The sequence below is a fragment of the Aureobasidium pullulans genome, assembly GCF_000721785.1.
Source record: "Aureobasidium pullulans EXF-150 unplaced genomic scaffold scaffold_16, whole genome shotgun sequence".
Taxonomy (NCBI): domain Eukaryota; kingdom Fungi; phylum Ascomycota; class Dothideomycetes; order Dothideales; family Saccotheciaceae; genus Aureobasidium; species Aureobasidium pullulans.
In genome coordinates, this window is record NW_021941036.1 from 35,173 (window position 1) to 57,230 (window position 22,058).

The 22,058-nt window shown below is 49.8% G+C and overlaps 7 protein-coding genes across 7 annotated transcripts; 3 read left to right on the forward strand and 4 right to left on the reverse strand.

The window, feature by feature from the left end:
* Positions 1-642: 642 nt before the first annotated feature.
* On the reverse strand, positions 643-5,589 carry M438DRAFT_301406 (uncharacterized protein). The gene is made up of 2 exons (XM_029902094.1): positions 3,002-5,589; positions 643-2,952 (listed from the first exon to the last, which is right to left on the reverse strand). Exons 1-2 carry the CDS (start codon positions 5,507-5,509, stop codon positions 748-750), a joined length of 4,713 nt encoding a protein of 1,570 aa, XP_029758061.1. The 5' UTR covers positions 5,510-5,589; the 3' UTR covers positions 643-747.
* A 678-nt stretch (positions 5,590-6,267) lies between these two features.
* M438DRAFT_301409 (uncharacterized protein) lies at positions 6,268-7,973 on the forward strand. The gene is made up of 3 exons (XM_029902095.1): positions 6,268-6,878; positions 6,926-7,097; positions 7,431-7,973. Exons 1-3 carry the CDS (start codon positions 6,307-6,309, stop codon positions 7,848-7,850), a joined length of 1,164 nt encoding a protein of 387 aa, XP_029758062.1. The 5' UTR covers positions 6,268-6,306; the 3' UTR covers positions 7,851-7,973.
* Positions 7,974-8,593: 620 nt separating this feature from the next.
* M438DRAFT_376375 (monocarboxylate permease-like protein-like protein) lies at positions 8,594-10,272 on the reverse strand (the record flags this gene model as incomplete). The annotated part of the gene is made up of 7 exons (XM_029908655.1): positions 8,594-8,781; positions 8,854-9,031; positions 9,092-9,155; positions 9,207-9,323; positions 9,375-9,666; positions 9,728-10,009; positions 10,059-10,272. 7 exons carry the CDS (start codon positions 10,270-10,272, stop codon positions 8,594-8,596), a joined length of 1,335 nt encoding a protein of 444 aa, XP_029758063.1.
* Positions 10,273-11,463: 1,191 nt separating this feature from the next.
* Positions 11,464-13,051, reverse strand: M438DRAFT_398842 (putative bicyclomycin resistance protein; the record flags this gene model as incomplete). The annotated part of the gene is made up of 5 exons (XM_029909383.1): positions 11,464-11,686; positions 11,751-11,882; positions 11,947-12,306; positions 12,345-12,884; positions 12,939-13,051. 5 exons carry the CDS (start codon positions 13,049-13,051, stop codon positions 11,464-11,466), a joined length of 1,368 nt encoding a protein of 455 aa, XP_029758064.1.
* A 1,358-nt stretch (positions 13,052-14,409) lies between these two features.
* Positions 14,410-15,384, reverse strand: M438DRAFT_337414 (uncharacterized protein; the record flags this gene model as incomplete). The annotated part of the gene is made up of 1 exon (XM_029903992.1): positions 14,410-15,384. The coding sequence occupies one exon, from the start codon at positions 15,382-15,384 to the stop codon at positions 14,410-14,412; it is 975 nt and encodes a 324-aa protein (XP_029758065.1).
* A 1,395-nt stretch (positions 15,385-16,779) lies between these two features.
* Positions 16,780-18,156, forward strand: M438DRAFT_278516 (N amino acid transport system protein; the record flags this gene model as incomplete). Its single annotated transcript, XM_029901011.1, has 1 exon — positions 16,780-18,156. One exon carries the CDS (start codon positions 16,780-16,782, stop codon positions 18,154-18,156), a length of 1,377 nt encoding a protein of 458 aa, XP_029758066.1.
* Positions 18,157-19,994: 1,838 nt separating this feature from the next.
* Positions 19,995-20,719, forward strand: M438DRAFT_407533 (uncharacterized protein; the record flags this gene model as incomplete). Its single annotated transcript, XM_029909900.1, has 2 exons — positions 19,995-20,429; positions 20,536-20,719. The coding sequence occupies exons 1-2, from the start codon at positions 20,041-20,043 to the stop codon at positions 20,717-20,719; spliced, it is 573 nt and encodes a 190-aa protein (XP_029758067.1). The 5' UTR covers positions 19,995-20,040.
* Between the last annotated feature and the right edge of the window lie 1,339 nt (positions 20,720-22,058).

A 22,058-nucleotide genomic window follows, 5' to 3' on the forward strand; every position in this document is an offset into this window, starting at 1 on the left:
CGATGTCATTGATGGTCTCGGGAAGCAAACGTTAATGTGTATAAGCAAGCATGCCCCGAGGGGCTGCTCCGCTCGAAGCTGTACATCAGCGGCGCATCTGCCATCTGAAGTTAATTGTCACTACAGCCGCTGATGATCTTTGGTTTTGTAGTGCTTTGAGTCGCTTCAGGCAACACCTCCATCACAATATGACAGCTTAATTGAAAGTCAGTGATCAAAGGAAGACCAGAAGAGCCAGAAGACTTCCAGTAGCTATCTATTTTGTAAGAGAACGGTTTCGGCAGCATGGGAATCAACCCTGAATGGGTTTCCAAAAGACCCCACATAGATAATGGCAATCGTGAGAGGGCACTGCAAAAGGGGACATGACTTCATCGACATCAGGCATGCGACAGATCTTGCGGAACATGTCGATACAGTTGATCGACCAGATCACAAAGTGTGGTTGATAGAGGTCACGATGGAGCGAAGAGGGTGGGAAAGTTACACGTTTTCGTCATGATCAACGGCGAAGCGGCAAGCAACTCCGCTGCTCCGCGTTCTTGACCTCATAAGCTTTTTGCTGTCGCGCAAGAAGGCTTGAAATCGCATTGGTCACACAAGCAATTGATATAAACATCTCGGCACAGGTGAAATGATTTTCAAATGAGAAGGTCATATTGACATTTGCCAGCAAGAACAAAGCGCAATGTTATACAAACAGATATAAAGACAATGCTCCTCAGAACGCCTCGCTATGTTGACTGATCAAAACCCAAACGCATCAAGTAAAGAATTAGGATCCGGCTCTTTAAAGGCTTCTGGGGGTGGTTGCTTCAAGCCCTTTGGCATCTTGTGTTCCTCCTCCGCTTTCTTCCCCACTGCATCGCTCTTCGCGTCTTCTTTCTCTCCGGAAGCTCCATTCTTGGGCTCTTTCTTCGCATCGTCGTCATCGTCGCCGATACCGTCTGACTTCTCATCCTCTTTAATCTGATCCTCAGCCGAGTTGGGCATAGAGGTTGGCATTGTTGGATTGTCGAGGAAAGAAGGAGCTGCAGTCTCAGGCTTCGGTGGCTTTGCCACTGGTGTCTTCCATTCTTCGAGCATTGAGGGCGCTGCCTTGGGGGGAGCAGGTGCGAGCTCGGTCCATTGATCAAGCATGGACGGTGGAGCGGCTTTTGGAATATCAGTGACAGGTTTCGATACAGGCGTGGTCCATTCGTCAAGCATGGATGAGCCTGGCTTTGAAACCGGCTTCGGTACTGCAGACGCAGGTGTGGACCACTGATTCAACATAGACGGCGCTGGAGCTTTTGGCTCTTCGACTTTCGGCTTGGCAGGATGAGCCGTCCAATCATCAAGAAGTGAAGGCGCAGGCTTTGAGACTGGTTGAGACGGTGGCATCCAGTTGTCGAGCATTGAAGGTGCAGGATTTGTGGTCTGCTTGGGTCTTTCGGGTACGGACCACTGATCGAGCATTGATTGGGCAGGTTTGCTTGCCGGAGGTGTGGGCACGGCCCATTGATCGAGTAATGAAGATGATTGTTTCGCAGGTGACGACGGCATACCCCAGCCATCCAGCATTGAAGGCGCAGTATTCTCATGAACCACAGGTCTTCCTTCTGGTAGGTCAGCAACGACAAGACTGCTTCTTCTGCGCAACAGCTTCCTGGGATCAAAGTCTTCGGTAGTCGTTCTGGAAAGCTTGCGACGTGGTAAATCTGCGACGGATTCTTCCGTTTCGCTCTCCTCTTCGACCTGTCTCGTGATTGGCGGTGGTTGCAGGAATTCCCAATGCCGTACCAGATCAAGAGCCAGAACATCACAGCCCATGCGGAGGAGCAACGTCGCAGACTTGGTGATGAACTCCCACTCTTCTTGGCCGGTAATCATGAGTGCACCTCTCAAGGTTTGCAAGCTCTTCTCTCGTAATTGTTGATAGAGAATGACAAGAGCGGGATCGTCATTGCGGAAACTCTTGGCTTGGAGTGAATCGGGTGGTGAGCCTGGTGGTACGAGTAACGAATGCAGAGGACTGACAAGAGCACGTACGGCCAAAGAACGTTCACCGAGCATCCAGTATGCCCAAGATGCTTGACAGCGGTTGCCTTCTTGTGCAGCAGTAAGCAACACCCTCTCGTTCAGGAACTTTTTGAGTGCCAGTGAATCATCTCCACCATAGACACGGGCGACAGCAATGGCCAGTTGAATATCACCAAGCTGATTGCTGAGCACTGAGACAGCAGAGTCAAGATTGTCGGCAAGAAGGAAGAAGGCTGCAGCATATTCGAATCGTCTTTTGCCCATCAGCGCATATGCGTTCTTATTCGCAGCTGTGCGCCATCTGGGATCGGTAAAGTCGTTTTTCAGCAAACGCGTTGTTGCAGCTTGTTCTCTTGACCATGTAGCCATGCGCCACAGTCCAAGCAAGACATTCTTCTTACGTAGAGCGAGGTAATGAAGAGAACAGTTGACTGGATCGCGCAATTCGGTGCTGGTATATGCGCTTCTGGCAACAGCTTCAAACTGCTGGTGCAATGCTTCTCGGTCTGTAAGCCAAACAAAGACACCAGCATCGCGGGCATGGGACCATGACATCTGGCCTTTGTTTTGGCGTGTGATAAGATCGACAAGTATATCCTGACTGCTGCTGTGGTAGGCCCATAGCATTTCTCTCCAAGTGACCGCAGCAGGCGAAGAAGACTGGCGAGAACGCATGATTGTCTCTCTCCAGAATAGTAGATAGCGAGCAGCGTTGTCATCAATTGAGCGACGATGCTTTTCGGCCATGCCAACACATTCTACAATGTCGGCAAGGCTGAGTTGTTCAGTACTTGAGAGTTGCGGTATCGACTTTTCGGAAAGTAGCGAGACAATGGACGTGGCGACCTCTTCGGTGACAGATGTGGATTCCTCTTGCATGTCGAGAGTGCTGTATGATTTGTGCAATTGCTTGCTTGAGTTTGATAATTTCTATCATGGAATTAGCTGGTGTACGAATGAACAAGTCGTAATAGCATACCTCGGTGGATGACATGAAGTCGTCAACGTCAAGTCCTTGGAAAGAGTCAAGCTCGTCGCCTTCGGTATAGAACTTGAGTGTCTTTTGCAAATTGAGCAGAATGCGGTGGACGATATCCATCTTGCCAGCGAGGATGCATTGAGAGATAAACTGCGGATGAAAGACAGGCAAGGGACCATTGAGTCTGCGAACGACATCTTGAATGCGGGTCGAAGATTTGTGCGGTGTTGAGCTTTGCAGGTCTGGTGACAGGTCTTTTTGCGGATCAATCTGGTTGCCAGCAAGATAAAGCTGATTGCCAGCACCGACCACGAGATTTCCAGAATCAAGCCAGACAGAGTCTCCGATAGGATGAGGGGATAGGTGGCGAGTGTTGACTTCTTTGATGCGACTCCAAGAAGGACGTTCATTCACATAGTCATAGCGAAGCTGAGTATACACAAAGACTGTGTGAGAAAATCCGACCGCAAGGATGGACTGGTTGTCTGGTGTTGAAGCCCAGTCAAGGTCTTGAATCGTTTGGTTATCGAAAGTCTCCTCATAGTCAAGACGCGCACTCTTGGTATCCCAGATAGTCAGCGTGGAGCGAGACTTATCGACCAAAGCAGCTTTGCGGATTGAGGTACCACTCCCAAGGGAAGGATTCTGTATGCCCGTGTCGGTGGTAGAAATGTTGAGCCAAGTCACAGACTTCTTCTGGCGGTCGATCTTGGCTGTCCACGTGTGGAGAATACCAGTCGTGGTCCAGGAAACAGCAACGTCTTGAGCGAAAGTGTCGAAGAGACCAGAAACAACAGGGGAGCTGCCTGCAGGGTCGACGGGTAGGAAATATGACAAGTTCTCAATGCGCCCGAGCTGGAAGGTACAGAACTCAGTCATGGAAGGCGAAGACGATGCCAGATTCAGTTCCCAGACAATACCGTGCATGTCGGCAGTGACAAGGGCAAGGTAGGATAGATGACCAGCATCTTCAGGGGTAGGAAGGAGAATGAGACAGAGTGGTTTGCCCGACACCGAGTAAGTACACCGACCAATCTCTTTTGCGTTGGCAAGGCGAGCGTCCCAAAGAGAAATGCTTTCATGGTGGAGAAGCGCAATGAAGTCGCCGTCCCTCAGCAGTGCAGTGCGATGGATGTGTTCTTGTAGTTTTGTCTTGCTCTTTCTGACCAGGAAGTTGCCACGATGCTTCCAAACAACTCCTTCATTAGTGTCAGTACGAGAGATGACGGCCGATCCATTCGCGGTACGGATGAGCTTCTTGACTGACGAGGAGTGGCCAGTCCAAGAAGCCAGGTTTCGCATGCGCTGCTTCCTTGGTGAAGGATCAAAAACATGGTGTACCTTGCCCTGGTACCATTGAAGGCGGCCGTCAAAGTGGTGAACCAAGAAGGCAATGTCTCCTGGCTGTCCGGGCAGAGGGAAGTTGATGATGCGTGCGTTGTCTTCAGAAATGTCTGCTTTCTTGGAGAAGTCGAAGAAAAGATTCTCGACATGGGTAGCGTGGAAGAAGTCGCCGTGTTCATATATGCTTGTCCTCTTCTTGCATCCAACATTCTCCAGCCCCCAAGCGCTCATGTGCCCTTGATCGTCCGTGACAACCACAATGTCTGGATGACTTTTCGCAAGCTCTTTCATGTACTCGATAGCATGTCGCTCGGCGGGGAGAGTTTGACTGCTGAGGGCGTGCTCAACAGCTTCGGAGAAGACGGTGGACGGGATGAGGAAGGCGTAGCGACGGTTCGAGGGAACCAGAGGGCGGACGGCCGTCATGAGATCGAGGTCTGCGTAAACTCCAAGCACGTCCATCTGCCGCGGCAGGCCTGTCTTCCAAACGCGCAGCTTTCCATCGAGACAGATTGTGTAAAGAACATCCTCTTCTGCCGAGTCAGACCTCCATTCAACGTGGGTGACAATGTCTGGGTGGGCAAGGTAGGCATAGTCGAAGATGGCAGACTCGAACGAGAGACGTCGCCAGACCTTGACGAGGCGGTCGTATTGTGAGGTGGTAGCAAGGAGTGCGGCGGACGGCGAGAAGGTGGCATGCGACACGGGTGACGGCAATGAACGAGTCCAGCGAATGGTTTGGTCCTGCGTCGACAGCAGCGTGACCTTGTCCGAAGCTACCAGTAGCTCCTCGTCGGTTCCCCATGACAAACTCCGTATACAGCTCGCTTTTGTGTCCTTTTCCTTCTCTTGATTGACTTCAAAGGTCATGTCCAGGAACCAGCGCAACTGTCCCTTGATCTCCTCGCGCAAGACATAGACGTAGACATTGTCGGCCGAGGCAGTCGCAATCTTTGCGCTTCGATGGTCGTAGGAGACGGCGACGAGTCCGGATGCTGGAGGGAGTTCGTCATGGTAGATTGTCTGAAGAAGCGAGTCGGGGCTATTGCAGATGATGAGGGCGCTGCCTGAGATGTATGAAATGACCGTCTGCCCTTCAAAGACTCCTGTCGATACGGCCTGGAGTTGAGCCTGCGGTCGTCCGGGCAAATTCGCTTGCATCATGAGCTGCGACTTTCTATCGCTTCATTCTCTCTTGTTCGCTCGGCGTGTTTGGGGCTTCCTTTCCCAAAGTCGACAAGTTCAATGTTTCGGTCTTGATGCATCTCCGAACCCATGTGACGATGATGCCGCTTTCATGGTCAAAGCTCTCCTCCGCTGCCCCCTGCTTGGCACCTCCGCAATCTTTCTGAAAACCACCTCTCTTGACCTTCTCTTTCTATCTTTTACGCGAGCACATCACTTGGACATTGATGTAGCTATTGGTCGAACTCTGTTGTAATTGTTGTAAGTGTAGTAAGTGTAGCGATGCGTTCTAGATGCTCTATGTAGCTTGAAGGGGCATTGACGCCGGCTTGGTCACCATGATACTGTCCTGCAACCATGGGATCTGGATTCTTCACTTACCTGTTCACTATGTTTCCCTCGCGTAAGGTTGTTGCTATTTAGTGAAGGCTCGCGCGATCATTTTGTTCAAAGCACCCCGTTTGCCGCCCTGATCTTCCATGTTCCTCTCCTCACTCAACATGCTCTTCTTACATTCCCCTGTTTCGCTTGGCCGCAGCATTCTATCATTCATCATGGTGCTTCTAGGTCGAGTGACTGACGACGACCTTGCCTTCCGACTGCAACTTCAAGAATGCAACCTCTTCGACATCTATCTCGCCGATCGGTCTATGGCACAGAGCCATTCTCGCGCTGTGTTCAACGACAGAAAGATCCTTGCTCATGAGATCTCGGCCGTACGACAAGTCTTCACTGACCGCGAGCTCGCGCGTCAGTTCGAGCAAGAAGATCACCTCATGGACGACTCTGGCGGACAGCATGTTCTTCACAAGAACGGGTCAGCCTCTGATGAAGATGATGCTGAGGACGAAGAGTTCTCCATCACCTGTGTCGCTTGCACCGAAGACGCTGTTTGGTTCGACATTCTCGCGGCTCCTTGCAATCACCAGTACTGCCGCGACTGTGTCACCGAACTTTTTCAGGCTTCCATGATAGATGAGTCTTTGTACCCTCCTCGCTGCTGTCGTCAAGTCATTCCTCTGGAGGACGCAAAGCTCGTGCTTCACCCAAAGCTTGTCAGAGATTTTGAACACAAGAGCATTGAACTGGACACTAAGGACAGAACCTACTGTTTCGACCCGCGCTGTTCTACTTTCATTCCGATCGACCACATCACGGACAACATCGCTAGCTGTGCCGACTGCGGAAGGAGAACCTGTGCAATCTGCAAGGTTGCTGCTCATCTTGGTGACTGTCCTCGTGATGAGGCACTCCAAGAATTCCTCCAGACTGCGGATGATCAAGGATGGCAGCGCTGTTACAGCTGTCGCCGTGTCGTCGACCTTCGCACAGGCTGTAACCACATAACGTAAGTCTACATGTTCTCGAATCAGATTTGTTACTGACAAGCTGCAGCTGCCCTTGCGGTGCTCATTTCTGTTATGTCTGTGGAGCATCATGGGTTCCAAGAACATGCGATTGCCCTCAATGGGACGAAGAGCGTTTACAAGAGCGGGCTGAACAGATTGCCAACCGCGATCCTCACCACAGACTTTACCGCCCACCTCAAGGTGCTTTGGATCCTGGCGTCGATGCTGCTGCCGCTATTCCTGCCGAGGCACTCATCATTCCGGACGATGTTGTCTTGGAGGCTGGTCAGAATGTTGAACCTGACCCTATCGTCCACCCACCCGCCCCAGACGCTCGACCTGATATTCCTCAAGCCGACCAGCCTCCTCCTCCTCCACCACCTCTCCCTCCGATGCAACCTCCTCGCATAGCCTTCCGACCTGCTCCACTTCTTCGCCCTGTCGGGCAACCGCCTCCTCCTATCGTCCAGCCGGCAGCTCGTCCACATGTTCGGCCTGCTGCTATTGCAGCTGCTCGAGCCGCGCTCATGCGTGTTCAACGCGCTGAGCAGCTTGCTCCCCCCGCTCGACCCGATTATGACCATTTGGTCAACGCAATTAGAGGTCGTCTCGAGCAGAACCACGAGTGTGATCACGAGAGATGGGTGTGTCGCCGTGAACCCTGTCGTTGCGAGGAATGTAACCACCACCTGCAGTACTACATCTTCGAATGTCGCCAGTGTCACATCCGCGCTTGCCAGCGCTGCCGCCGCAACAGACTTTGGATCGGTTGTAGCATTCCGACCTTTGTGCAGACCTCAATTCATGGGTTTTTATATCTTCATACTCTCTCACTGGTCTCGGACTCTCCAAGGATGTGTTGCTTGTATCCTCATCATGAGCTCTTCACTTTTCTACTGGGTCTGGGACAAGAGCTGGAGACCCAGTGGAAGGAAGGAGGCTGTGATTCAGGATGGGTACTTGGGGGTTAGGAGTACAACCATGTCGCAAGAAAGGATTTTGTCTCCGCAGAGCGTCTCTTGAAGAGATGGAAACTCTGTTTCGGTCGCCACCCCTCATTCCTTGTCCGCTCGTCTACAGAAATTGAACGGTGTGTACTCTTCTTTTAATCTTCCATCATCGTCCTTTGACTCCTTTCTCATCTGTGTCTGCAAGGATGTCGACATCCTCTGCTTTTTGTCTTATGCACTATTACTCAGAGTTTCTTTCTCCGAAAGTGTTAGCCTTACCGTATTGTTTGTTTGTGCGGGTGCACGTAGTGGTGGTTTTTCCTTGCTCAATTAATCAATCAATCAGTCAATCAATCAATCCTATAGTCAGAGGTGTATAGCAAAGTTGTAGTATGCCTTAGTAGTGTTAATAGTCTAGGGGTATGTGATTGACGAGATCAGGAATAACGTTAATAGACTTGGGTGGAAAGGGACTACGCGTTAATTAATCTATGTAGGCAACACCCAAAACCATAATCAGGGCAGTCCCGCCTTCCTAAAAGTCGGTCTCGAAAACACATGACTTTAGCCAAATACCTTAACGCGTCTACCATACCTATAGTCGACTGAGTAGATTCGATTAACATAGTAATATTATTTTCGAGTAGTATAACGTAAATAGCTATTCAACTTGAACACAGCTTAAGAGTTAGGTCTAATTACAGATTCTATTGATGCTAGTGTAACTGCACGTGCATTAGTCCGATAAAACAAGGGGTATCTATCTATACTTTTACATTAAGTTTCCACCCTTTAAGGAACACTCTAGCCGCTGCAATAGAAGTGCTCCCAGCAGTACAGAGAACTCCACAGAATATCTGTAGACCAGTATAACCAGAATTTCCAGCGGCCAACACTCCTCCAATGGGGTTGCCTACTAAGACGGCAAACGACACGGCTGCATACATGACTCCTGTTTTGGGGTTAGATGTGAGCCGATCATCATTAAGCCCCTCCGAAGAGACGTGATTAGGGGCAAGCTTACCAGTTCGAATTCCAATCTTTCTCGAGTCAGGACTTATCTGTGCGATCAACGCAGCCGCCATACCGACGAACGCGCCTTGTCCGAACCCGAAGAGAATGGTGAATACAATGACTGAAGCATTGCTGGTAGCAGGGATCCACAATGCCAGTATAACAATACTCGTGAAGTAACAAAGTACCTATCCAGAAGGAGTTAGTACTTGGCAAGCATCGGTAGGTGTAAATACTGAGCCACTAACTATCATGACATTGAAGCGCCCAATCTTGTCTCCCACGAATCCCGGCAGGACCCGACCGAAAAGACTGACAACTGATTAGTATCGTTCTTTGCGACAGAATAATCTCGCAACAAACCTTGCACCGTTCATGATAGGAACGAGATACGTCGCCAGCCGCGACGACATTCCAGTAGATTCAGCTTGCAGTATGATGAAGTTGATTGGCAACCACATGCCGAAGAAAAATAGGAACCTAGTAATGTCAGGCACCTGATGTACCATAAGCGTCGGTGACTCTACTTACGACCCGATGGTGACCAGCAAAAACGGAAGTTCCCCGAATGGTCGTACAAACTCCTTGAAAACGAGCGGCTTTGGGGAATGCGGAAAGCGACTGGTGACAGTGAGATTGGCCACAACCAACATGAACAAGATCAGAAAAGCGACGCTACGCATTGCCCACCCAAAGCCAACTCTAGGAATAAGGCGCTGCACCATGATTGGCATGATGACGCCACCAAGCGAGGATCCTGCAGCAAGTAGGCCCAGGACCAAGGCGCGTTTCTTTAGGAACCAAGAAGTCGCCGAGTTCATGGCTATGACAATGTTAGTCGCTGCGGAGTGAACATGCGTCTTTCTCCCCGGACTAGTACTTGCCTGGGTAAAAGACCATAGATGCTCCGATAGGGCTACATATTCCTTGGGCCAAGACGAACTGGTAGTATTCCGTCGATAGAGACGTCATCATGAGGCCGAAGACATGCAAGAAAGTACCAACCAATAGCAACCATCTAGGGCCGTAAGAATCGAACGTTTTGCCAATGAAAGGTCCACCCAAGAACATGATGAAGATTTCTAACGATGAGATCCAGGCAACGGTACTCGAGGAGTAATCTCGTAGCTGGTTGGTCGAGTAGTAGTTCTGGAACACGCCAATACCTAGCAATAGTCAGTATCTCTGCTCTCGTTACACATGCAGAGCACTCACAATTCAACCATCCAAAACTGGCGAAAAGGCAACATGAGCCGCCGAGTGCACACAGCCAGGCATTTGTGCCTCCATCCGGGAACTGCGAAGGATCAAATGGGTTTGGTAGACTTGTTGTCTTTTCCTCGTCTGAGTTTTTACTCAGCATCGTGGTACCGCCTGCTGTGGTCGGCTGCTTCTCGAGAGTATCGGCTTTGGATGGATCAAATACCATGATGGTTCTCCCAGCTCGACAGTTCCTAACACGACCAGTGGAAACAATGGAAGAGAGGCTATCAACACCCTTTGTGATTTGCAAAGGACTGGATTGAGCGGCGTAGGAAGGCTGGTCTGGGAAAGAGCTTACCCTCTACCTCCTGCAAGTACAAATACATATAAGGACATGGACATTATCTGGCACAATTTGAATACAGCAGTATTGAGCCGTTGGGGAGCCGTGCCGTGCGCTCGCAGCACGAAATCTCCGAAGAGCGCGAGTGCGAAGACACGGCAATACGCGTCTCGACACCCGCTCAAGCTTTCCCATCGGAAAGTGGAGTATCTCCAGATAGCACGGCTCATATACCGATACAAGCGCACCAAGAGCCAAGAAGATGTAGTCAGCTGACTTTGCTGTTTTTCCAGTAATTGCGCGTAATTTTCCAGTAATTGCGCGTAACCTTTTGGATAAGGCTCAGATGTTGGCTTTTTTCGCACTAGCAAACCTTTTAGCATTTTATCTTGGTGCTGAGTAGTTGGAAACGAAACGTACTTATATGTGCAGATTACGTTGGCCAACCTGCAGCGATGGCATGGCTGTGTGCCATTGCATTTGCTCTTTTTCATTCGACATCTGTCGCAAGCTTTGGCGACTCTCCAAGATCTCGAATGTAAGTGCTCGTTCGGGTTTGATGAGGTTGCTCTTTGGACCATCAGGATGATCAAGGGGAGTTGGAAGCCAAGGATAAGTAAGTTTGATGTGTTATAACTTGGCACCAGGAAGGAAGAGTGGGTAATTTTATAGATCCTTTCCACTCAACATCCTCGGACTCTGGCTTGTTGGTTTCAATCACACCACCAGGAACACCCAGCGCTTCGTAAAATGATGTCAACTACTGTATCGAAATCACAAATTTGGTGTGTTCTACAGTACTCGGATGCTTCCATCTTGTTTCCTATCATCATGCGGATAGAGCGGCTATCGGCTACAGCGGAGTACACAACCATGAATGCGTTGACGAACATTGCCTCTAAGCAAATATTGTTGCGCAGAGGCATGTGCAAATCCCGAGGAATTTCTTGATCCAGATTCCAGATTTTGATGTTTGACGAGAATCCGGAGCTCCAAATTTGGAAGTCACAATATGTCCGACGTCTGGAAGGTTGGTTCTAGATCGTCTTCAACACAAAGCTTATGGCTATCTCATCATGACGAAGAATCATGCATCAACATCCTGCTCTTGCTTCTCAATCTTGAACCGTACAACCAGAATAGCACAGGAATGGGGACCATCACAGCTCCAAGACATCCCAGCAACGTTCCCGCCCACTGCACTCCAAGATTTCGAAACATCTGTTTAGAAAACAAGGGGAAGCCAGCAGCCACGGCGGACCTAAGCATGATGTTTGACGCTACGACAGATGCTGCCCTGGCAAAAGATATCAGCAGAAGATCGTAATTTTAGAGCTGGGTGGGTATGATGATTAATTCACATTGGTAGGTAAGCGTCTACAAGGTAGTCGAAGCATGGAAGAAAGATGCAAAGGACTCCGAACCCGATGAAAACTCCAGCTACAGTAGGGACTATCCAATGGATATCTGGATTGAACCCTGTCCATGCGAACCTTACGTTAAGTGTATGTTAGTACGATTGGACGCGCGTATTCTTGACCATACAAACCGACTCACCAGAACAGACCGATCGTGAATATGGTCCCTCCAACCATTGCAGGCGGCAGTCGCCATTCTGGCACGATCTTTCCATTATTCTCCTGCACCTTCCGTAGATACGACTTGTGCTGGGCGAGAATAGACAGCACTGCCAAAACCACACCGATGAAAAGGCCAAGAAATGGTAAATTGGCTTCTCCTGGCTGCATCCCATACACGCTTTCGAATACGTAGGGATACGCACCAAGCAGTGCGTAGACCAAGCCATAGATGAAAGACATGTACAAAGAAACCAAAAGAACAATCGGCTCTGTAATCAGCATTCGTATAGGTCGGGTAAGATAATTCCGGATCACAGAGTTGACATCAAACTCCACTCTCTAGTCTTTTCGATCAGCACGAAGGGTGGGAATGACTCTTTGAGGAAGAGGAGCAGAATCGCGGCGTTGAAGAAGCCTGATATTGCGGGTAGATACAATGTCCAGCGCCAACCGAGATAGCTTGTCGTTATGAATGCGCCGATAAAAGGTGCCAGAAATGGTCCTCCGAATACTGTAAGTGCGTAGATGGAAATCGCCATGCCTCGATACTTGCTGTTATAGATATCCGCTAGGACAGCAGGAACTACGCAAAGTGGACTTGCTCCGAACAAACCGGCAAAGAACCGGCAGATAATCAGTGTCTGGATGTCTTTAGCGGCCGCACAGCCAATGGTGAAGATTGAGGAGCCAAAGATGCCGAGGATCATAGGCCAACGTCTTCCTATGAGCTCAGAGCCAGGCGCCCAAACTAGAGGTCCAGAGGCGAAACCGAGTACAAACAAACTTGTTCCGAGAGTTGTGACTTCACTGGACACACCGAACTCTCTGCTCGCCTGATTGGATCCTGCGGCAAAGATTGCGCTGTTGAAAGATGCCACAAATGTTCCACTGCAGATAGCAACAGCAATGTACAACCTGTGAGCTTTGGTCAACAAATGGTCATCTCTACTTGTCTTTGAAGTTCCTTACTTTGTCCATGTTGGCCAGTTCTGCGGGTTCAAAATATCGTCCGGGCCATCAAAGTCGACAATGTATTCCTGGGCGTCCGGACAATGTGATGGATGGCCCTTGCCTCCTCCCATTGGTAGCCAATCTCTATTCACACCACACTCTTCATCCTTAGTCTCGTGTGAGAGACGGGCGCTCATCATGAAGTACTCAAGAGAAACAAAAGGCAGGATGTTTCGTTCAGTTTAAAACCCAAGTCGATTGCAAATACTGAAGAAGTGACAGAGTGTTATTGATCAATGCTCAAGACGATAGACTTGCCTTTTGAATCAACATACAAGGTTGATGATCCGTCTGACGTTTTAGTACACCGCGGCTGCAGGAGCGGCTATTGCGGAATATCTTTGCCATCCGCTTTTTCCACAACACCTCTAAAACGATGTCTTGTTGGCTCCTGCCATCTGCTAAATGGCTGCTGACAGATTTGGGGTCGATCAGATTTGAGCACTCCATGATTAAAAATCATAACTCATCCTGGGCGTTGTGTCTTTTTTACACATCCCACACTCGAGTCTGCACTGGAAAGCCAAATCAGGTAGACTGCGGCAGCTAGTCATTGATCACTCGAGCGTTTCTTGCGCTTCGAGTAGCTCATCAATCCAACGTCTTGAACAAAGAGAAGTAACAGCGACGTTCGACAGATAATCTTGCCGGGATTTGGCTGGTGCTGGATTCTCCAGGTTAAAAAGAAATTGATGGAGGGAGATTTGGTAATTGGGGTTGATAGATTGCTTTATGGGAGTGATTATCCTTTTACGCCAATATGGATGGCACGATGCAAAAGAAGTGGAATGGAGAGAAGAAAGAAATGCTGTTGACGAAGAATGCGGACAACTTGTTTGTAAGGAACTACTAAATGTTTGCGCAGTTGATGGAATAAACTTCCGATTGTTCTGCCAATTAAAATATGGACAGAATGGGATCGGTGGCTTACTGTGATTATGATGGACATGAAATGCGGTTTGAAGCGGAAGAAAAACAACCTGTCGGCTGTGAGAGGGGAAATCTGCACACACTTGCACTGAGTGTGCTCAGGTCGTGTTCTTTTTTGCTCACCTACCTTAAGGCTAGAGATACAATTCGGTTCGAACTCGGATGGACAAAATGCGATGCGATGTCGTCGTTGCCATGGTCAAGAAGCAATCAACCACAGAAACCCTTGCAAAGACGCAGCAAGAGGTCTCTATACAATCCGGCGTCTGGAAGTATTGCGCAAAGCTCGGGATTCTTGTTCATTCAGCCCGGAGTCCATGACAATTTCGGGGCAAGGTTCATGGCAGACCTTGTGTCTTTCGGGGGTTCGGGGGTGTATCAGACAGCCAATCGCCGTGATGAGCGTGGATTGTAAGTGACATTGTGTCGAGCTTGAATGACTGACTCTGGAGAATCGGAAAGTACAGCTTTAGTTCTTCAAAGCGTAGAAGAATAGCTTTCAGGTCGGTTGATCGGGCTTTTCGCTTGGTTCAGTCTCAGTCTTGTCCTCGATATTGTCGTCGGGAGCCTTCTTGAGCGAGCGGTGACGGGGTCTGTCGTTGACAAACATGTTTCCATGTCCAATCGGCAGAGCTCTAGACCAGTCGCTTGTGAAGCATGAATGGCAGTTGAATTCTCCTGTTGGGTTCCTGTTTTCACTCAACTTTCTCCACCAAAGCTTGATGTACCTGCCATGACCGCAACCAGAGCAGTGATGTGATTGTCTCGTGTCATACAGTATAGGTTGATGTGTGGGCCAGGATAGTTGACGAGCCTCTTCAGACTGCGTGAGCCATGTATGCAGTCGACGAGCCATTCTGTATTGTTTGTCGCTGTTGTACTTCTCTCTCTTAGCAGCGTTATACCGGTCAAAAAGACCTAGATTCGAGCATTTGAGTCTGTACTCGGCCATCTTTTGGAGGTAGAGTTCTCGATTCTCCAGAGACAATTGTCTACCGTATTCATATCGCCGGCTTGGATTCTTCTTGTTCCATTGTCTCACAAGCTCAGCCACGCGTTGTTTGTGCTGTTGATGATATCTGGCTGTGTAGGCCTTCATCTTGTCCTTGTTTTGGTCTCTGTAAGCCTTCGCTTCTTCCTTGTGCTCTTGATACCATCTCTCTATTTTGTCCTTGTTTTGCTCTCTATAGAGCCTTTGTGCAGCTCTGATCTTTTCGCGATTACGATCTCTGTATTCTTTTTGGTAATCCCTCTGGTAAGCGCGTAAGTTCTCGTGAGCCCCAGCCTCGGAAGCCTTGTCGCGAGCTTTGTCCTCGGCCATGTGGGTGACATGTTGATGTGTAGGCGCTTCTTCGGAGGCGGCACGTGTGGGATAGCGAGATTGACCAAGAAGCCAGAGAGATGAGACGATCGAGTTCGAGTAGCGCGGACGGAGATGGTATGAAGGCCTGTACAGTAGACGCAGCATCTTCATTGGCGACGAGTCGACTCCGAAGGGCGGACACGCAGAGCGCGAATCGACGTGTGCGACGAGTGCGATTGGACAAGCGACGTCGAGACAGCCGGCGTGGCTGGTGGAAAAGGTGTACAAACAGCGTGAGTATGTCACGATGGCGTTGGTTTTTGCTGCGGGCGCCAAAGTTGCGGCTTAAAATGCTTGGGCAAGCCTTGAAATGAGCTTAATCTGGACAAGGCTGGATACTTGACCTCACGCCATGCGCCTGGAAAACAACTACGAACAAGACACACGATTGTGAAGAGGTATGCTATGCTTTAACCGTCGCTGCCGTCGCATACAGCTCGGAGTGGTGATGTTGATACCTTGCCCAAGACGGAAGGGTCTTGCCGACTCGTAGCCGAAAGTCGGCAGCACAATCGGCACGAAGACCGCGAGAAAGTGAAACTCGACCGGCGGCAACGGCTATTGGCTGATTTTATGCTTTGACAGGTCCGACTCGCGTGCTGTGCGAGCAAGTCGGCATGCGACTCGAACAGGCCACTGATTTTCTTCTCGATAACAGAATGCGGAGAACAACAGCGCGACGGCGAAGCAATTGAAGATGTTTTGACTGATCGAAACCCACCGGCGAGCGCGTCCGAGCATTGCTAAGGTGATGTTCAGGCCTGGTGGTGTGCCTCTTCGGCGCCGGCGCGCAGACAGCTCGGACTTCTCGGCGACGTCATGGTGTAGAAAATTTGCTCGACAAGTCGGAATCTCCTTCCCCCGAAGTCAAAAGGACCGCTGCAAAACCCGCAATCGACGACCGACCATAGCGCACGTATGCGGGTATTGCTTTGTCACAGTAACTCATCAAGTCCGGATCTCACGGTAAGTCTATGGTAAGCAGCGACTTGCTTTTCTCAAGCAGTCATCTCTTTCTCTTCCATCCTCTTCTCCTTGACGTAGACTTCTTTCCACTGCAAGAACAAACTGCTCGACCACAAGTCGTCACGTAGAACAAGTCGTACCACGCCCTACAGCACGCCCTAAGCACTACAAGCACGCCCTACTTGTCAGTCCAAGCTTTGTCTTCTAGCTGCTCGATCCAATTTCAGAGCTCAACATCTGTCTTGGCTTCTTGCTGCTCGGCTGCAAATATCAACGCGTAAAAGGTGCGTAACAGAAACCTCGCCATTCGTCAACTCTCCCCGACCTGCACAGTGCTGCTCCTTCTGCATTCAAAATCCCACACAATCGCATTTGCCAATCGGTAGCTTACGTCGCTGATAGGCTTACAATCCTTTGCTACTTCAAGAGCGAGCCCATCCCCAGCTCCCTTCCCCTCAGTCACCCACCCTGTCACACATGTCTCTACCAGAACACCCCGACGCTGCCCGATTCGGTCCCTTTGGTGGCAACCTCGCCAACATGCCTCCCCACTACGAGGACAGCATGAGCAAGGCTGGTTCGGCCGATAAGGTCGGCGCACCTGATCTGGAAAAGACGGCCACACTCGAGGAGGGAGAGGCCAAGTTCAAGAAGTTGGGATGGAAGCGTCTGACCATCTGTCTGATTGTCGAGGCCATCGCTCTTGGTGCGCTGTCGGTCCCTGCTGCCTTTGCTGCAGTCGGCATGGTCGCGGGTGTCATTCTTTCCGTCGGCATCGGTATTCTCGCCATCTACACGAGTTACGTCGTCGGACAAGTCAAGATCAAGTTCCCTCACGTTGAGCACTACTCGGATGCTGTCGGTCTCATGTTTGGTCGCGTCGGCATGGAAATTGTCGGAGCCATGTTCACCCTCCATTTGATCCTTCTCTCGGCTTCGCACACTCTTACCGGCACCATCGCATGGATTCGCATTGTCGACGACCCGAAGGTTTGCGCCCTTGTCTGGTCCGTCATCTCGGCCATTCTTCTCTTCCTTCTGGCTATTCCTCCTACTTTTGCCGAATTCGCCATTCTTGGATACATCGATTTCGCTTCCATTATTGGCGCCATCGGTATCACCATTATTGCGACTGGAATTCAGTCTTCCGATGCACCCGGTGGTCTGTCTGCTGTTGAGTGGAGTGCTTGGCCCCCAGCCGACATCACCTTCCAATCTGCTTTCCTCGCAGTCACCAACATTGTCTTTGCCTACTCCTTCGCCATTTGCCAGTTCTCCTTCATGGCTGAATTGCACACTCCCAAGGACTACGTCAAGTCCATCTGGGCTCTTGGTATCATCGAGATCATCATCTACACTGTTACCGGTGCTCTGATCTACGCTTTCGTCGGTACTGATGTCGCATCTCCTGCTTTGTTGTCTGGTAGTCACATCGTCACCCGTGTTGCTTTCGGTGTTGCTCTCCCCGTTATCTTCATCTCAGGATCCATCAACGCCACCGTCGTCGGACGTTACCTGATTGGCCGTTTCTTCAAGAACTCGCCCATCCGCTACACCAACACCAAGCAGGGCTGGATCGTCTGGATCTTCGTCCTCGTCGCCCAGATCGTCCTCGCCTGGGTCATCGCCGAAGCCATCCCCTTCTTCAGCGACTTGCTCGGTATCACCTCCGCCCTCTTCATCTCAGGCTTCAGTTTCTACTTCCCCGCTCTCTTCTGGTTCCTTCTGATCAAGGAGGGCAAGTGGAATGCCAGCAAGAAGAACATTGCACTTTCCGCTCTCAACGCACTTTGCTTTGTCATCGGTTTGACCATTCTCGGCTGCGGTACTTATGCCAGTGTCAAGGATATTGTTGATTCTTACGCTTCTGGCTCTGTGAGATCGCCTTTTACTTGCTCTCAAGAAGCTTATGCTTGATCGACTCTGCGAGCGCGTACGATACCCCCTTTTTTGCTGTCCTATTACTCTTTCCCTCATGAGGGGAATTCATGTATATAAATAACTTGTCACGTCTTTCTTTTTTTATTATTTCGGAACGTCAATGAAATACCAACTCTCTACACTTCACACAACTTGCACTTTTCCGCTTTTCGTTATGCTTGCAATCGCGACTTTGGTATCAAGATTTCGACGCGAGTTTTGCTGTGTTACCATGCGCAACACCTGCTCGATGAGATTGAGGATTTATCAGCGATCAGGCGTACCACCATCTAATCACCTCGCCTGATTTTTCTGATCGGATCCCACTTTCCCATCGGCTCGCATCTCCAGAGAACCCCAGACCAATATAGGTAGCTATGCTCTATATTTCCCATGTGGTCGAGACAACCGAAGAAGAAGAAGAAGAAGAAGAAGACCCATGCTTTTCGTTCTCGAACTCTCGACGCCATGGAAAAGTCGGTCCTTTTTTCTTTTTCCCCTTGTTGTCCGGACTCTCGGGTAAGGAGTTATGCGTATTTGCGTATTTCAGGGAAACACAGGACGTAGTGATCAAAGCTTCTTTTCAAATCCTGGATCTGCATTATTGACATGTTTTAACACATCTACGAAATCACTCCTTTGCGGAGATATATATTGCATGCATTTTTTACTGTACAGATATGGAGGTGCGAAATATAAGCAACAGAGGTTAAGAAAAACATTTGTGGCTTGTTTTTCGGCATGTGCGGTAAGGGACTTACGGCAGGGGATGGGAAGGGTGGTGTGCCGTGTGTTTGTGCTGTGCAGCGGTACGGTCCGTTGGGGCTTTGGTTTGTGCATACTTGTCGTCGTACCTTGCATAATGATATCGGAGTGTTGGGAACGAGGGGTGTTGATGTCGGCGTTCGGAGAATAGTTTAGTATCGGAGTCGTATCATGTGTTTTCCTTGCCGATGAATTGATGAGTTCATGTTTTGTGTTTGTGTCTTGTTTTTTTTGTTGCTATATCTTTGTTTTATGGAAAAGATCAAGTGATTGCAAGAGATCGTTTGGTTCACGGATGCGATTATTACTATAGATGCAATATCGTCTGTTCCTGTGAAATGCTGGTGCTGGCGGAAAAGTCGGCCTAGAAATTCGAGCCGATCGATATGAAGCGCATCCCGGGATAGAACAACTACATGATACTCTAATAGGAAGCGGATTTATAGCGAAACATGTCCTTCAGCTCAATGAGATAGTTTACATGCCTTAGTCACCAACTGATATGTCGATGCAAAAGTTGCTAGCAGGGCTACCCTGCCAAATCAATCGAGCTTCACTGCCACTTACCTCGCTCCAAGGATAATGTTCACTAAACCAACAAAGGTAGGAATCCGGACGATCAAGTATACATCTGCAGCTCCGACGATCATAGTGTTAGATGTGTAAGGATTGACCATCGAGCAGTGGAGAAAAAAGACACCGGACGAGAACGGGTGGGAAGAGCTGGGTAGGATCTAAACCACAGACTAGGTAGCATGATCATCATACTTACTGTTCTTGGTAAACATACATAATTGACACTTCCAACATGACTGTCAAATACAGGAAGACGATGTAAGAAGAATGAGATCAACATCAATTCCCAGAACTACAAGTTTCACCACTAGAAGGATTGCATTTACCATCGAACAACCACTCTACAAAGCATGAGGGCCAAGATGGCAGAAGAGAGGCATGACACATTATCATGTACGCTGACGACAAGTTGGAGATACTGCTAGTACATTTGGATCATTTGAATGCGACGACGAGGTGTCACAGAAGAATATAAGAAGTAGAAACTTTACTCACCTCTCATTCATCAATCAATCATTCACCTCCTCTCCTCTCTTCCATATGTTCAAAACCTATTATACTCAAGCAACAATGGTTTCCACCAAACTCCTCGGCTCCTTCATCGCCTATGCGCTTGCCTCGCAGGCTCTCAACTTCCGCATCAAAGCAGTCGAACACTCCTTCTTCTCCGGCCAACCCCAGCTCGCCCCCAGCGCAGCAATGAGCGCCGACATCATGACCTCCGAATCGGAAGACTGCCCCGACGGTAACCCCAAAGACTGCAATCAGCATCAATTCCTTTTCGGAGAAGGAGATTTCTGTGCCTCGACTGCAGACAGCCCTCTCAAGGTTTGCGGGCGCGAGTTCAATCTTCAGGGTCATGAGCCTACTTGTGGCACTTTCAGGGCCAATGGCGATCCGACTGATAGTGTGCCTCCTGAGGGTGAGAGGTATGCTTTCTTGCATGATGCCGAGGCTTGTCTTGGTAGTTGCTAGTAAGTGTTTGGTTTTGTTCCCTTCTGTTTTGTTTCGAATGTTCTGACATGTCGGTTGCAGTGTTGATTATGGCGGCGATGCTGAGGCTTTGACCTGTGGTCTTGGTAGTCGTCCAAGAATCCTGTCTTGCGTTGCTTCGATGATGGTAACTGTTGAGCGTGGTGTGGGGTTTGTTCCCGATGGTCTGGGGGGGTCTTTCGACTTTGTGGTTTGCGATCTTGCATTTGGAAGTGTACCAACATAGCACGGGTATGAAAACATGAAGTCGAGCTTTCGCGCTGTTGTCTTTTTATTCTCCCCTTGCCTTGCACAAAGGTGCTTACCTTGAAGTATCCTGGCTCACCTTCATGGACCGAGAAAGGCTGCGGTCGGCGTAGTCTTGCGAAGAACCTACCTTGAGCTCGCCGCGTTGTCTGTCGATGTTGGCAAGTTCATCCAAGAGGCGGATCTCGAAGCGTCGAATCAGGAAATTTCTCTTCCGAGATTGCCAGATTTGTTGGCCAACAGCGATCTCTCGGTCCGAGTCGTACAAGACTGCTCTGCACATATATGGCACAGTAAGACGTCTCTGAGAATCTCTTGTCGTGTGTCGTTTCTCGAAGAGTCCAGCGTATTCTCTTACGCGACATCTCCTGTGGTGGTCCGATACCACTGGACGCAGGATTCCAGCTCTTGATGATGCTCCCTAGAATGACTCCACGATCCAGATCTCATGGTTGGAGACATATTCGGTCCTTTTCGCGGCAGGCTGGAGAGAGCACGAGGGAGTTGCGGAGGATCAGGATGGGGGATGCGAGGGTCGCGAAACAGGACTGATTCGCATGGAGACTGGAGTTGATGGAGCCGAACAGTTGGGGGAGAGAGTCGGGGGGTTGGCCTCTCCTCAATCTCCAGTCGTCAAGTCAGCAGCTTTTGATTGCGACCGCGATACCACCGACACTATTGCTCCGCAGCAATGCTTTGCGGGACCCGGGGTGGTTTTAACGACGACCTCTTGGAACATGACCCCGTGTCAGGAGGTCACGGACTCGGCTCGGGATCCTTTGTTGACTGTTGTTGGAACTTTTTCACGAGCGCCAAGCGACAACGCGGGTGGCGCGAACAAGACAGACGCCTGATGCGCCATTTGACGCCTTCCATCGGCTCTTCCAAACACCTTCTTTTGGCTAAACACACTGCGATCGTTATTTCCGCATCTCAAACCTTCACCATCGCTTGCGACAGAAGAGCATGCTGTTGAAGTCAACTTCAACGACATCAACACAACTCTTCAGGCTCTCGCAGGATTCGCATCAGAAACTCTAGATGTGGATGCCCCCCACGTCTCCACCATCAACCCCCGACAATTCGGCCTTGTCCTCGGTGGTATTCTGCATCTTCCGGTCTCCATATGGAGTCGTTGTGCGGATAGACCAGGTCCCGGTCCGATAATTTCGCAGGAACCGCTGCGATGTAACAAGAAGCCCTCACCGCACAGGCGCTCGCGTGTCGTCTAACACCACACGGAAACATGCATGACGTCTAGCGTGCCATGGGGAGTGCACTCTACTTCCAGGCCAAGCCCCGCGATTCGGTTGCCAATC